At 43.5% G+C, this 17,281-nt stretch overlaps 1 protein-coding gene across 1 annotated transcript in view; it reads left to right on the top strand.

Annotated features, from left to right (window-relative positions):
* Window positions 1–4,691, top strand: part of LOC141261667 (3'-5' RNA helicase YTHDC2-like) — a 42,097-nt gene extending 37,406 nt beyond the window's left edge. Inside the window, exon 9 of the mRNA XM_073676232.1 lies at window positions 1,285–4,691. Coding sequence (XP_073532333.1) covers window positions 1,285–1,336 — 52 coding nt within the window. The 3' untranslated portion in view covers window positions 1,337–4,691. The remainder of the gene's footprint in view (window positions 1–1,284) is intronic.
* Window positions 4,692–17,281: the final 12,590 nt, after the last annotated feature.

The following is a 17,281-nucleotide window of genomic DNA, read 5'->3' as shown; positions in this document are numbered from 1 at the left end:
TCTCCAATGTTTGACAGCTTTACTAACTGTTTTTAAGGTTACAGTTCGCATTTGTGTATTTCTCTTTTAAATGTTGCGTCTACTGCTTGTACACTAACTTAATGCCAGTCGGTGGGGTGTACACTGCTGGGGAGGAGCTAACTTTTTTTGTGCATAGTGTCAGCCTCTTAGTGGCAACAATATACACCTATGGTTTCCTGTGTCTCCCAATGAAGGCTCTGAGAAACAGGTTTTACTGGGAGTAACCAAAAATCCTGTTTTAGACCTCTAAAATCCTAAGGTACAATAAAATGTTAAAAAGGACAACCCCTTTCTGACGTATGACCTAATAGAACGTCATGGTGACCTGGGCCTATTGGACCAATGACGTATTATTAGGTCATATGGCGATCGCGCCCGCACACAAGCGGTGCGGGGCGATCGCCGCCAGGTGTCAGCTGATAGTCACAGCTGACACCCGGTGCTATGTGCAGTGAGCGGTCCCGCACCGCTCCCGGCACATTAACCCCATCAATGCTGCGATCTAAGTCGATCGCAGCATTGCGGGGGCAAGGGGAGGTGATCGCAATACTCACCTCCTCTCCCGGCCTCCAGCGCGGTCTTGCACGGCTTCCCGGATGTTGCCATGACGACCCAATGTCGCCATGACAACATCCGGGTCACCAGACAGGAGGAAGATATTTTGGTCATGCGCAGTACATGACCAAAATATCTTCTGCATCTGCAGCACTGACAGCCTGTATAGCACAGGGATGGTGCTGCATTCCTGTGCTATACAGGCGATCAGAATAAAAAAATTTCTTCTGCTGGATAACCTGTAGACATTGTTGTTACCCAGTTTCTTCTAAACCAAAGGACGAAACCCTGGGAGCTAGATCTGCGCTCTTGGCTGTCAGAAAACTTCTGCTGACAGAACACTTCCTGTTCAATTGTCTTTCAAAATGTTACTTTCTGTGTATATTCTTTTGTTGATTGTGGTGCTGCTCCTAATTTTTTTGATACCATGGTGGTTAGAGAGCTTTGTTTACCTTCGAGTTACCTAAACCAGTTAAGGATAGGTAGAAAAGAACGAGCGCTCCTGTGTATGGAAGAGTTGGGTGAGATAGCAGCCTGCTCATTGATCGACCAAACTATCATTTGGCTGACAGATATGTGACTTTTATTGGGTGCTTGAATCGTAAAAAGGTATTTCCTTCAGGAACTATGTTGAATGACAATCACCATAAATCATTATAGCCTCATCTTCTTCTGTTGGGCTACTTTCTTTTTTCTTTTTCTTTGTAGAATAAAAGATGGCGTGGATCATTCTTGTATTAAGGACTGTAAAAAATTCTAAACAAAAGAAAAATCAATGCCAATTACTATTCTTTCCTGATGTTTATAGCCAATGGTTGGTGACTTGTTTAGCAATCTTCAGTCTATTATTTAATTTGCTTTAGATAATGGGATCAGGGGCATAATGATCACGGTCACAAAGGGTGTAACTGCGACCAGGCCCATGCGGGAGAGTGATCCGCCAACGCCAGCATACACACTGCTCAAAAAAATAAAGGGAACACTTAAACAACAGAATATAACTCCAAGTAAATCAAACTTCTGTGAAATCAAACTGTCCACTTACGAAGCAACACTGATTGATAATCAATTTCACATGACAGACTCTACAACCCACAGAAGTTGCTCAGGTAGTGTAGCTCATCCAGGATGGCACATCAATGCGTGCTGTGGCAAGAAGGTTTGCTGTGTCTGTCAGCATAGTGTCCAAAGGCTGGAGGCGCTACCAGAAGACAGGCCAGTACACCAGGAGACGTGGAGGGGGCCGTAGGAGGGCAATAACCCAGCAGCAGGCTTGCTACCTCCGCCTTTGTGCAAGGAGGAACAGGAGGAGCACTGCCAGAGCCCTGCAAAATGACCTCCAGCAGGCCACAAATGTGCATGTGTCTGCACAAACGGTTAGAAACCGACTCCATGAGGGTGGTATGAGGGCCCGATGTCCACAGATGAGGGTTGTGCTCTCAGCCCAACACCGTGCAGGATGCTTGGCATTTGCCACAGAACACCAGGATTGGCAAAGTCGCCACTGGCGCCCTGTGCTCTTGACAGATGAAAGCAGGTTCACACTGAGGCCATGTGACAGACGTGACAGAGTATGGAGACGCCGTGGAGAGCGATCTGCTGCCTGTAACATCCTTCAGCATGACCGGTTTGGCAGTGAGTCAGTAATGGTATAGGGTGGCATTTCTTTGGAGGGCCGCACAGCCCTCCATGTGCTCGCCAGAGGTAGCCTGACTGCCATTAGATACTGAGATGAGATCCTCAGACCCCTTGTGAGACCATATGCTGGTGCAGTTGACTCTGGATTCCTCCTAATGCAGGACAATGCCAGACCTCATGTGGCTGGAGTGTGTCAGAAGTTCCTGCAAGATGAAGGCATTGAAGCTATGGACTGGCCCGCCTGTTCTCCAGACCGGAATCCGATTGAGCACATCTGGGACATCATGTCTCGCTCCATCCACCAACAGACTGTCCAGGAGTTGGTGGATGCTTTAGTCCAGGTCTGGGAGGAGATCCCACAGGAGACCATCCGCAACCTCATCAGGAGCATGCCCAGGCATTGTAGGGAGGTCATACAGGCACGTGGAGGCCACACACAATACTGAAACTCATTTTGACTTGTTTTAAGGACATTACATCAAAGTTGGATCAGCCTGTAGTGTGTTTTTCCACTTTAATTTTGGGTGTGACTTCAAATCCAGGCCTCCATTGGTTAATACATTTGATTTCCATTGATGATTTTTGTGTGATTTTGTTGTCAGTATATTCAACTTTGTACAGAACAAAGTATTCAATGAGAATAGTTCATTCATTCAGATCTAGGATGTGTTATTTGAGTGTTCCCTTTATTTTTTGAGCAGTGTATTTCAGCTGGATATACTTCCGAGGACTCACAGCCAGCTGAAATGATTTGTGGCACAGAGACCCGCTGTGTCCCTGCACTGCAATGCACCATGCTGGCCAATCAGAGTCCAGCACCTGACGTCGCCATGCAAGTCATTGACTGCACATGGCAGTGACGTTATGTGCTGACGGTTGCTTGCACGCTGACGTCAGCTGCCAGACTCTGCGCTGGCTAGAGGAGAGGATGCAGCGTGTCGTGGGAGCAGGGAAAAATGAGTAAAATGTTGGGTTTTTGTTATGTGTTAAAGAACAGCAGCAGAACAGAGGCATATATACCAGGATGGGGGACATATATATCAGGATAGGGGACATGTATACCAGGATTGGCAACATGTATACCAGGATGGTGAACATGTATACCAGGATGGGGGACATATATACCAGGATTGGGGACATATCTACCAGGATGGGGGACATATATACCAGGATGAGGGGCATGTGTATCAGGGTGAGAGACATATGTACCAGGATGAGAGACATGTATATCAGGATGGGGAACGTATATACCAGGATGGGGGACATATATACCAGGATGCGGGACATATATACCAGGAAGAGAAACATGTACATCAGGGTGGGAGACAAGTATACCAGCAGTGTAGGACTGGGTTGGCAAGGTACCACCAGTAACAATGACTCTAGGGGCCCACTTTTCAGCTATATGAAAATATTACATTACCCTCTTTCATAAATTTGCTTATACTTCTGTATAATAAGAAGCTAGCTGTCATGGGTGTGTCAGGTGTAATAGTTCTGGATCTATCTGTAGAAGATCACTGCGCTTGGCATTGCAGACACCTACTTAATCCTTACTTTAAGACCCAGCGGTGACCTCCCTCCTGCGGCTTTGACACACTCTTGCATGGGAGTTAAAATCTCTCAGTTTGCTTCAGGCAATCACCGGTGATACTTCTATGTTCTTTTGTGCATGTCTGGAGCACTATCTATTGGCTGGCTTCCTCTCTGGTGCCTCTTTGTTTGTCTACCTTGTTGTCTTTCGTTTGTAGTGGGGTCTGACCAGTGTTCACCCCTCCCAATCTAGGGCCAAGCTCTAGGGATATACAGGGTTTAGGGTCCTGCTCGGCAATTGGTGTGGAACCAATATAGGGACGGAAGGGTAGGCAGGGTGTTATTAGATCTGCCTAGGGGTCTCCACTCCCCCTTTCCCTAGTCTTTGGGCTTCCTCTCCCTCTTCCCTTTGTGTTGCACTTAGTCTTTCCCACACCTTGCGGGACACTAGGTAGTTTGTTGAATTAATGATGAGACGTTGCTTTTGTCTGTACATAGAGAATCAAATGTGTTGGTCCAACTACTGCTCATGTTGGGTGGTAAGTGGCTTATTTCTGCTCAGGGACCCATCGGGGGATTCACCTGTGGGCCAGTTCGATCCTGTATACCAGGATGGGAGACATATATACCAAGATGAAAGATATACAGTATCTATATGCTGTCCGGATCCTTAGACTGGTATGGTTTTATATATTTTTATCCATGATTTGGATCAAGAACAAACATGTCGCTATTATTGTTTTGCAGGTGCACGCTTTGCAAAAAAAAAAACGTGAACAGACCTATAAAATGTAATGGGTTCGTTTTCAGACATCTGAAGGAACGAACGTTCTAGTAATTGACTTAATACCGCTTTTCCTGTTTCTTGTGATGAAATTTCTTACAAATTGTTACTCATTCACTAAACTGCAAATTTCAAGATTACACTCGGTGTATTACGTTGAAGGCTCAATAAATATATACAATCAAAGCTCAATCCTATTTCCTAGCGAATGAATCAAGCGTCATCAGGGAGAGGTTTCTGATGTAGTCATGTCCCGGCATACTCTAGAAGTACTTTATTACATCTGATATCGCAACTCTAACCTTAGTGTTTGTCATAGCAAATGGAATTGCATCTTCGCACCTTGAGTTTATAGCTCTACTGATCACTTGTTTTGTATTTATTACAGATAAGGCTGACAGAGTCAGAGCTACACATTAATATTGCACCTTTAATAGCTGTCAGCCAAATGTTCCTCATCAGCTATTCCTCCTGACCTCTTCTCCAGATACGAATGCGAATGCAGGCTCAGTTCAGCTATGCAGGAAGGTCTTTGTCAGGGGCTTATTCCTCTTTAGAATGAAACGATGGGTCATTGATAGTGATGAGTGAGCATGCTCGCTACTGTTCGGTGCTCGCCCGAGCATCTCACTGCTCGAGATGCTCGGCGCTCACTGAGTATTTCCAGAGTTGCTCGGCGGGAGCTCAGGTCTCCTCCCTGCATGTTTGGCGCTCTTTACAGAGCCAATGAACATGCAGGGATTGCCTGCCACTCACTGTAATGCCGCAGCCATGTTGGTTGTGGGCATTACAGTGATTGGCTGGCAGCACAGCGTCATCAGGTCTATATCAGACCTGGCGCCGCTGTGCTCGTCACAGTCTACTCCGGAGTCAGACAGTGTAGGGAGAGGTGCTGCTGAGCTAGGGAGAGATTTGCTTGTTTATTAGGTAGTGTAGATAGAACAGAAGTACAGTATTTTACACATATCCATCTTAACAAACAGTCCTTCTGAGGACTAATCCATCTGCAGACATATCATGCAGGCAGTGTATGTAGGCAGGCAGTGTATATAGCAGACTGCAGTGCATATATACCACAAGAGGCTCCATTCCAGTTTTTTCTGTTGCTGCTACATATTTCTAGACATAGGCCCAGGTCTCAGGGGCCAGGAATAATTTTATTTTGGATCTTAATCCTCATTATTTGCTTAAAAAGCAATCCGGAGAACACCGTTTTTCTGCACCATTTGCTTGTTGGCACTGCAGAATACAGCCAGGTTCTTTCCATATTACAGCACTAAAAATCCAGCTATTTAAAACTGTGGTTTGTTCGTCACACGGATCACATATAATTGCGCTGAAAATATTGCCATTTTTGGCCTCCATTGAAATTTTGTTTCAGTGTGTCAGTGAAACTGTTGACACCAGTTTGCTGTTCAAAATAGTTACCTACAGGCCAGCTATTTAAAACTGTGGTTTGTCCGTCACACGGATCACATATAAGTTCGCTCCAAATTCAGCCATTTGTAGTGAGCATGGACGATATTGTCCTCCATTTAAAATGGGCAAGGCACGTGGCTAGGGATGGGGAACTGGACGTGATGGTGATGGTGCATGCAGAGGCCGAGGCCGCGGGCAAGCTGAAATTGTGCCACAACAAACACCCACATCTTCTCGCTCGACCTTCCTGTCCCAATTATTAGGGGACTGCAGAACACCACTATTGAACACAGAGCAGTGTGAAAAGGTTATTGGTTGGATAGCAGATAATGCTTCCAGTCACTTAGCCACCATCACCCTGTCTTTCACACGGTCAAGTCTCAGCAGCCATGAGTCTGGACTGCATATTCCTCACCCTGAACCTCCTTCCTCCCACCATGTCGAGTGCCCAGAGACAGCTGATCCCACACTTGGACACTCCGAAGAGCTGTTCACTTTTCCATTTATAGATTCGGGCCTCTCGCCTGGTCCACTTGAAGCGGGGCAAGAGGAGATCGCATGTAGCGATCCCCAAATATTTGAGCAGCCACGGTCACACGAAGGCGACGGTGGGAAAGTGTCACAGGAGGTGGACGATGATGAGACACAATTGCCAGAAAGTCAGGAGGAGGACCAGGGTGCGGAAGTGGAAGATGAGGTGGTGGATGATAAAGTAACTGACCCAACCTGGCAGGAGGACATGCAGAGCGAGGACAGCAGCACACAGGGGAGGGAGGCAGAGCACCCCAACAGGCAGGAAGAAGCAGTGTGGTGGCCGCAGACAGAAGGCAGGCAACCGTTCCCCGTAATACCAACATGAAGGAAGTTGCCAGTACAACTGTTAGGTCTTCCTGAGTCTGTTTTTTTTTTATAAAGACTCTGCCGAAAACCCCAAAAAGACCATTTGCAGGCCAGCATCAGCAGGGGTGGCAAAACTACCAGCCTGTCCACCACCAGCATGATCAGGCACATGGCAGCAAAGCACTCGACTTTGTGGGCCAAACCCCAGGGTCCAGGAACAGTGTCTGTGGGTGGCACCACTGCTTCTTCCGCTGTTGTGCATGCAAGCCAATCCCTTGTCCATGGTGCATGCGAAGATGCCTCCTGCCCTGCACCTGTCGTTGCACATTCTCAACTAGCAGCATCAAGAAGCAAGTCCACATCCTTGTCCATGTGCAGCGTTCTGTTGTCCATACGCCAGTCCTTGGAACGCAAGCGCAAATACGCAGCCAATGCCCCACAAGCCACATTACGCGACTGTTTGCGCTCGAAATGTTGCTTTTTAGGCCTGTGGAGACGGAAGCATTCCGCAACCTGATGGCGGCGGCCGTCCCTCGGTACTCGGTCCCCAGCCGCTACTATTTCTCCTGGTGTGCCGTCCCCGCATTACAAAAGCACGTGTCCCAAAACATTAGCCGTGCCCTCAACAATGCAGTTACCGGGAAAGTCTACCTAACCACGGACACGTGGACAAGTGCTTGTGGGCAGAGACAGTACATCTCACTGACGGCACACTGAGTTAATATAGTGGAAGCCGGGACCCAGTCGGACCTTGGGACGGAACACGTCACCCCGACGCCAAGGATTGTCAATCAGGGTTGCCCCCACAGTCTACAGCTCCTGCACCTCATCCTCCTTAGCCTCCTCCTCCTCTTGAGCCTCCATCTCCGAAATGACCACATCAGTCACAAGCTGGAAGCACTGCAGCACTGTCTCGGCCAAGCGGCAACAGTCTGTGCTGAAGCTAATATGCTTAGGTGACAAACCGCACAATGCTGAAGAGTTGTGGACAGCTCTGAAAGAGCTGGCAGATCTGTGGCTCACACCGCTGAACCTACAGCCAGGCATGGTCGTGTGTGACAACGGCCGGAACCTGGTGGCGGCTCTGAGGCGAGGCGAGCTCACACAAGTACCATGCCTGGCCCATGTGCTTAACCTCGTGGTTCAGCGGTTTCTCAAATCCTACCTGGAGCTGCCGGATCTGCTTGTTAAAGTACGCCGCCTGTGTGCCCATCTTAGAAAGTCACCTACAGCTTCCGCCGCCCTTGCCGTGTTTCAGCAGCTTTTGCAGCTTCTGGCGCACAGATTGGTGTGTGATGTCCCCACGTGTGGAACTCTACACTGCAGATGTTGGGAAGGATTTGTGAGCAGAAGAGGGCAGTTGTTGAGTACCAGCATCAACAAGGCTGTCTGTATTCAGTTCACACTCCACACTTAAGACCTCAGGAGTGGACATGGATGTCAGACATATGTACCATCCTCCAAAACTTTGAGGACTCCACCAAGATGGTGAGCGGCGATGACGCCATAATTAGCGTCACCATCCCACTTCTCTGTCTTCTGAAACGCTCTCTGCTCACAATCAAAGAGAATGCATTGCAGGCGGAGCACGATGAGATGGAGCAAGGAACCATACAGGGTGATTACACACAGCCCAGCCTCATCTCATCCCAACGTGGATTGGGTGACAATGAGGAAGAGGAAGAGGAGGAAGAACAGGAGCTAGTTTTAGACAGTACTACCTGCACAACTGTCTTACCGTCTGTTCAGCGTGGATGGACTGAGGACAGAGAGGAGGAGGAGGAGGAGAGCATGGTCACTCGTCATCTTGGTAATGACACAGAAGTCTTGCCTGTTAGCAGTCTGGCACGCATGGCTGAGTTTATGTTACACTGCCTTTCCCATGACCCTCACGTTCTCAAAATTTTGGGTGACAGTCATTACTGGATGGTGACAATTCTAGACCTACGCTACAAGGAGAACTTTATATCTCTTATTCCTGAGGCTGACAGGTCTACAAAAATGGGGTAGCACCAGAAGGCCCTTGTTGCGGAACTATTAAAAAAATTCCCATCTGAAAATGCTGGCGGCAGAAGTCACAGTTCATTGGACAACCAAGGAGTACAGGCAAGAGAGACACAACTCCAATCCAGCAGAGGCAGGGGAACACTGTCAAAGTTCTGGGAGAATTTTCTCAGCCGCTCCCATCGCACAGGCCCTGAGGCACGAGGTACTCTCACAAGGAGTACAAAGTTTGGGAAGATGCTGAGGGAGTACCTTGCCGACCGTACCAACCTCCTTCGTGATTCCTTTGTGCCTTATAATTATTGGGTATCCAGTGGAATGAACTGGCTCCCTACGCCTTGGAGGTCCTGGCCTGCCCTGCCGCTAGCGTTTTATCAGAGCGGGTTTTAAGTGCCACTGGTGGAATTATAACCAGCGGCTTCCGCCTGTCAATTGAAAATGCTGACTCTTATAAAAATGAACAAGGGCTGGATTGGGCCAGACTGCTCAACACCACCGAATGATAGCAGCGTAACATAAACTCAAATCCAGTGTCTTTTTTGGGAGGTGTATTCCCATGCACCTTTTCACACACTGACATGGGTATACGCTTCCTGATTTTGGCTATTTGCTCTTGTCCTCCTCCTTCTCCTCATACTCATCCTCCACCACAATATCACCAGGGTGACCGTGGTCCATGATGAAACAGCCACATAATTTTTTTAAAGGGTGTTTATGATGCCCGTAAAAAGCAAAAATGTATACAGTATGTCCATGTATACCCCCCCAGGGTATGCACACTTAGTGCATGGTCATTACAAATATAGGAGACCCGCTCCTTTCTAATGGGAACATTTTTTATGAGGACCTCCTCCACGTCTCTTCCAAGGGGCATTGGAGTGCCTCCCAATTTTTGGCAGCCCTTGCATTCACTACATAGGCCAACACTATGGAAGACCCACTTCCTAATAATGGGAAAAAATTTTCATGAGGCCCTCTACGTCTCTTCCAAGGGGCATTGGAGTGCCTCCCAATTTTTGGCAACCCTTGCATTCACTGCATAGGCCAACACTATGGGAGACCCACTTCCTAATAATGGGAACATTTTTTCATGAGGCCCTCTATGTCTCTTCCAAGGGGCATTGGAGTGCCTCCCAATTTTTGGCAACCGTTGCATTCACTGCATAGGCCAACACTATGGGAGACCCACTTCCTAATAATGGGAGCATTGTTTTCAGGAGACCCTCTGACCTCCACGTCTCTTCCAAGGGGCATTGGAGTGCCTCCAAATTTTTAGCACCCCTTGCATTCACTGTAAAGGCAAACACAATGAAGACCCACTTCCTAATAATGGGAACATTGTTTTCAGGAGGCCCTCTGACCTCCACGTCTCTTCCAAGGAGCATTGGAGTGCCTCCAAAGTTTTGGCAACCCTTGCATTCACTGCATAGGCAAACACAATGGGAGACCCACTTCCTAATAATGGAAACATTTTTTTTCAGGAGGCCCTCTGACCTCCATGTCTCTTCCAAGGAGCATTGGAGTGCCTCCAAAGTTTTGGCAACCCTTGCATTCACTGCATAGGCAAACAAAATGGGAGACCCACTTCCTAATAATGGGAACATTGTTTTCAGGAGACCCTCTGACCTCCACGTCTCTTCCAAGGGGCATTGGAGTGCCTCCAAATTTTTAGCAACCCTTGCATTCACTGTAAAGGCAAACACAATGAAAACCCACTTCCTAATAATGGGAACATTGTTTTCAGGAGGCCCTCTGACCTCCACGTCTCTTCCAAGGAGCATTGGAGTGCCTCCAAAGTTTTGGCAACCCTTGCATTCACTGCATAGGCAAACACAATGGGAGACCCACTTCCTAATAATGGAAACATTTTTTTTCAGGAGGCCCTCTGACCTCCATGTCTCTTCCAAGGAGCATTGGAGTGCCTCCAAAGTTTTGGCAACCCTTGCATTCACTGCATAGGCAAACAAAATATATGAAACAAGAGGGGATTGTAGGGAGAGAAAATAGGAAGCGCAGGCTTCTAAGTGTAGTAGTTAGATTCCAAGGGTATATACTCAGTATAAATCCACTCACCTATTTGGTATCTTGAGGTAAAGCATGTAAATCCAATCAGTGGATCACTCCATTCCTCTTTCCATTCAGTTTGCTGCAGAAATCTGGGAGCTGATGAGAGCACTGGACAGAGCTTTCATAGGCAATACCACTTTGTAAATGTTTTTTCCCAGCAATATGCGCTCCTGAAGGATGATGATGGAACTTGATATTCGGATTCAAAGAATTTTTATTTCAAACTAAAATACAACCGGTTTCGACTTCTTTGAGTCTTCCTCAGGTATAACATCATGCATATAAACAAATCTATCTACACACTTTTTATAGCAGATATCCTTGCTTGTCATTTTGGGTGGAGACTGAAAGATCTGTTTTTCAGACACACCCAGATACTCAGATATGCAGGATTTTGCACTCTGAGGAATCTAACAAAACCCATATACTAAATGACTTTCATACAGTTTAAAAAAAAAAAAAAAAAAAAATTTTACACACAAATTTTTTTTTATTTTTTTTTTTTTTCCTTTTTTTTTTCTCCTTTCCTTCCTTCCTTCACACAGAAAGTATTTTCTTTTCTAAAAACACTATAAATATAATTATAATTTTACCATATATAAAATGTCTTCTAAAATGTTATTGAACATACTAAAAGTTTGATTTCATACAGAAATGTAAAATCCTGCAAAAATGTACATTATGACAAAATTTAAAACCTTTTCTTTCTTCATATTAAAACCATTATCAAATACAATTTAGTAGAAAAAAAAAAAAAAATATATATATATATATATACATATATACACATACATACATATATATACACATACACACATATATATATACATACATACACACATATATACATACATGCACACATGCATATATACACACGAAAAAATATGTATACATATGCATGCACATGCATACCTGTCGACATTTGCATGTCAAATACCCTCTATAATATCATTTAATCCATCTGGGTATAATGTACCCAGACGGAAGATCCAATATGATTCTTTCCGGTTTAAATTTTGTACCCTATTAGTACAATTCTCAGGTATTTGCTCCAACGGGGTCACGGAAATATTAAATATTTTATTATGCTTCAAACATAAGTGCCGAGATAAGCTCTGTTTTAAAAACCCATTTTTGGTATTGTGCCTGTGGCCATTCATACGGGATCGTAGGGACTGGATGGTCCGACCCACGTATTGCAGGCCACAGGTACAGGTAATGACATATATTACAAAATCACTATCACATGTTAATTTTTGTGTGATTGCTATAGTTTCACCCGTACTGTACGATGTAATGTACTGAGTCATATGATTGATGATTTTGCAGGTACAACATTTTCGGGAGCCACATCGATGGACCCCCGATTTGAAAGCATCCGTTTTATTTGTCCTAGTTTTTTCTTTTTTCTTAATACATTCCTGTTCCCCATCTTTGGTCATTCTGAGATTACTAGGGGCAATTATACCCTTCACTGTTTGGCCCCTACGAAAGGTAATATTGGGTCTATCTGGTAGAAGTTTTTTCAAAAATGTATCCTTTTTCAACAAGTACCAGTATTTATTTAAAATGTTTCTTATCTCCGTATTACTACGATTGAAAGCGGTAATAAAGTTATACTGCCACCCATCTTTTTTTCTTTCCTTATTCTTATTAATTATCTGCTTGGGCTTTTCTCCTCCTTCCTTCGTTATCCCCTCCTCCACATCCTTATTTTTGTTATTCTCTCTAGATAAGCACTCCTGCTGAGTTCTTGCTAGATTAGTTCTGTATGCTGCCATAATTAATCGTTTTGGATATTTCTTATCTGTAAACCTATTGATCAGAATTTTTGATTGTTCCACATAATCTTCCTTATTTGTATTATTTCTCCTAATTCGACGAAATTGGCTATAAGGAATGTTTTGCTTCCATTTTTGATGGTGTGCGCTCCGAAAATCAAGGAAGCCATTAGTATCAGTTTTCTTAAAGTACGTTTTAGTGCTGATTTTTTTATTTTTATGGGATATTTCTAAATCGAGGAAATTTATTTTTTCTTTATTGACCTGTGCAGAAAACGTGATCCCCCAGTCATTCCTATTTAATGTCGTGATGAATTCTCGAGCTTCAACCTCAGTACCTTTCCAAAAAATGATTAGATCGTCAATATAACGACGATAATATAATATGTTGTTACAGTGGGGGTGCTGACACAAGGGCGATGAGGACTCGAAGCATCCCATGAAAAGATTTGCGAAACTTGGGGCTACCCGAGTCCCCATCGCTGTGCCAAGCCGCTGTATATACAATTGCCCCTGGAAAGTGAAAAGGTTATGTTCCAATATAAATTTTAGACCCATTATTAAAAATCGTCTCTGATTTTCTGGCATATCTACTATCCCATTCAAATAATGTGAAACTGAATTGATTCCCAATATGTGTTCAATATTGGAGTAGAGAGCATGTACGTCTAAGGTTATGAACATGTAATCTTCTTCCCATGCAAAATGTTCACATTCTTTTATTAATTGACTGGAGTCTAGGAGAAAAGAGGGTAATTTTCTAACTAGATCCTGTAAGTGCAGATCGATGTAATGTGACAGTTGACTGGTTAGTGACCCTATACCCGAAATAATCGGTCGTCCGGGAGGTTTCACAGGGTCTTTATGCACCTTTGGCAGGTGATAAAAGAGGGCTGTATTTGGATTTTTGTTAGTCAGGAATCGTTTTTCCCTTTTATTTATGATGTCTTGTTTGAAGGCAGTGTCTATCAACCTATGATATTCTTCAATATGTTTTTTGGAAGGGTCATCATCTAATTTTTTATAATATTTTGCGTCTGATAATATATAGTATGCTTCCTCCAAATAGTCATCTCGGTCCTGAATGACAATACCCCCTCCTTTATCTGCCCCTCTAATCACGATTTTTTCATTGTCCTTTAGTTTTATTAAGGCTTCTTTTTCTTCCTTTGAAATATTCGTTTTTTGAATAGATCTTTTATTCCTGGTTCTTACTCCAGAACTCATGTTTTCTGTTTTCCCTTTTTGTATGTTTTTCTCTCCAGTCCTATTTAATCCCCGAAATTCCTCGGATACCAAAGCGTAAAAAGTATCCAAATGGCTGCCCCGGTGGTGAGTGGGGTTAAAATTGGATTTGGGGCGGACATTTTTATGTATACTATTACTGGGTTGTATGGTATCAGCTTTTTCAATAGTTTTTCCTTCATTCGTATCTTTACACCCTGCTGTTCGATCCATTATAGCAAAATGTCTAATAAGTGTTAATTTGCGGACATATTTATTTAGATCTAGGAATAAATCAAAAGGCCTGGCTCTCTGTGTGGGACAGAAGCCCAGACCTTTAGATAGAATTGCTTCTTCAGCCTTAGAGAGTTGGTATTTAGATAAATTAAATAATTTTATCGTACTGTTCTCTACATTCCCTTCAATATTATTCTTTTTTATACACCTCCTTCTTATGGGGAGACCACAGTTTTTTTCTTTTCTCCCTCCTCTAGAACCTCTGGTCCTCCTTTTCTTTTTGAGGATTGCAACGGTGTTGGAGGAAAATACTTTGTGATCAGATTCTTCTTTTGTACCTGTATTGGAGACGCTACCAGCGAGCCAGTCTCCAGACTGGGTAAAATGATCTCCGTGGGTGGTCGTGTTGGTCTTGGTACAATCTCTAAAAAAGATATATTTGAATTTGCTGGAGAAGGTGATGGTGCTTGCACTACTGTGGTGTAAAGATTAGGTGATTCAGTGGTATTATGTGTTGTGAAAATACTATAGTTAGAGCATAATTCAGATATGTGATTCTGTGGTCATATTATTACCTGTGATTTTGTATTAGACTCTACTAAATTGGGAGAAAGAAAGGAGAAGAGTGAATTGTTGAATTCCTCTTCCTCCATAATTGATATATCTCCCTCAGAATTATGTGTACTAGTCTCCTCGCTAGCTGCCCCATAAATTCTTTTCTTATGTAACGGTAGAGAAATCGCACCTGGAGTGGAAGATATGACCCTAGTATTTTGTTTCTCTGGTTCCAAAATATTATTATTTTTATTCATGTTATTTTTGATATTCATTTTTGGAATAGCCCCTGCTTCCAACGCAGTAAAGGTGAAACTATAGCAATCACACAAAAATTAACATGTGATAGTGATTTTGTAATATATGTCATTACCTGTACCTGTGGCCTGCAATACGTGGGTCGGACCATCCAGTCCCTACGATCCCGTATGAATGGCCACAGGCACAATACCAAAAATGGGTTTTTAAAACAGAGCTTATCTCGGCACTTATGTTTGAAGCATAATAAAATATTTAATATTTCCGTGACCCCGTTGGAGCAAATACCTGAGAATTGTACTAATAGGGTACAAAATTTAAACCGGAAAGAATCATATTGGATCTTCCGTCTGGGTACATTATACCCAGATGGATTAAATGATATTATAGAGGGTATTTGACATGCAAATGTCGACAGGTATGCATGTGCATGCATATGTATACATATTTTTTCGTGTGTATATATGCATGTGTGCATGTATGTATATATGTGTGTATGTATGTATATATATATATGTGTGTATGTGTATATATATGTATGTATGTGTATATATGTATATATATATATATATATATATATTTTTTTTTTTTTTTTTTCTACTAAATTGTATTTGATAATGGTTTTAATATGAAGAAAGAAAAGGTTTTAAATTTTGTCATAATGTACATTTTTGCAGGATTTTACATTTCTGTATGAAATCAAACTTTTAGTATGTTCAATAACATTTTAGAAGACATTTTATATATGGTAAAATTATAATTATATTTATAGTGTTTTTAGAAAAGAAAATACTTTCTGTGTGAAGGAAGGAAGGAAAGGAGAAAAAAAAGGAAAAAAAAAAAAAAAAAAAAAAAAAATTTGTGTGTAAAAATTATTATTTTTTTTTTAAACTGTATGAAAGTCATTTAGTATATGGGTTTTGTTAGATTCCTCAGAGTGCAAAATCCTGCATATCTGAGTATCTGGGTGTGTCTGAAAAACAGATCTTTCAGTCTCCACCCAAAATGACAAGCAAGGATATCTGCTATAAAAAGTGTGTAGATAGATTTGTTTATATGCATGATGTTATACCTGAGGAAGACTCAAAGAAGTCGAAACCGGTTGTATTTTAGTTTGAAATAAAAATTCTTTGAATCCGAATATCAAGTTCCATCATCATCCTTCAGGAGCGCATATTGCTGGGAAAAAACATTTACAAAGTAGGCAAACAAAATGGGAGACCCACTTCCTAATAATGGGAACATTGTTTTCAGGAGACCCTCTGACCTCCACGTCTCTTCCAAGGGGCATTGGAGTGCCTCCAAATTTTTAGCAACCCTTGCATTCACTGTAAAGGCAAACACAATGAAGACCCACTTCCTAATAATGGGAACATTGTTTTCAGGAGGCCCTCTGACCTCCACGTCTCTTCCAAGGGGCATTGGAGTGCCTCCAAAGTTTTGGCAACCCTTGTATTCACTGCATAGGCAAACACAATGGGAGACCCACTTCCTAATAATGGAAACATTTTTTTTCAGGAGGCCCTCTGACCTCCACGTCTCTTCCAAGGAGCATTGGAGTGCCTCCAAAGTTTTGGCAACCCTTGCATTCACTGCATAGGGAAACAAAATGGGAGACCCACTTCCTAATAATGGGAACATTGTTTTCAGGAGACCCTCTGACCTCCACGTCTCTTCCAAGGGGCATTGGAGTGCCTCCAAATTTTTAGCAACCCTTGCATTCACTGTAAAGGCAAACACAATGAAGACCCACTTCCTAATAATGGGAACATTGTTTTCAGGAGGCCCTCTGACCTCCACGTCTCTTCCAAGGGGCATTGGAGTGCCTCCAAAGTTTTGGCAACCCTTGTATTCACTGCATAGGCAAACACAATGGGAGAGCCACTTCCTAATAATGTAAACATTTTTTTTCAAGAGGCCCTCTGACCTCCACGTCTCTTCCAAGGAGCATTGGAGTGCCTCCAAAGTTTTGGCAGCCCTTGCATTCACTGCATAGGCAAACACAATGGGAGACCCACTTCCTAATAATGGGAACATTGTTTTCAGGAGGCCCTCCTCTAAGTCTCTTCAAAGGGGTATTGGGGTTCGTCCATATTTTCAAAGGGGTATTGGGGTGCGTCCAAATTTTGAGCAGACCTGCCACTCACTGCATGCGCAATAACAGTATAGGAGACAATATATTTAGTAATGGGAACAACAAAGCATAGCCGGCTGATGGCTCTCTAAGAATAGCGAGGGCCGACAGCTGGCCCTTTAGGAATAGTAAAGGCCGCCTGATGGCCCTATAAAAATAGGCTTTGTGACTTTCAGAGTCCCTCCTTCATAAATGAAATAGGATGTGTCTGATCATGTCTCACACACCACA

The sequence above is a fragment of the Phyllobates terribilis genome, unplaced genomic scaffold (genome assembly GCF_046119375.1).
Source record: "Phyllobates terribilis strain yellow unplaced genomic scaffold, ASM4611937v1 Scaffold_1__5_contigs__length_1240528914, whole genome shotgun sequence".
NCBI classification, from domain to species: Eukaryota; Metazoa; Chordata; class Amphibia; order Anura; family Dendrobatidae; genus Phyllobates; species Phyllobates terribilis.
The sequence above is the reverse complement of the archived record's forward strand: the minus strand, read 5'-3'. Positions and strand labels throughout refer to the sequence as shown.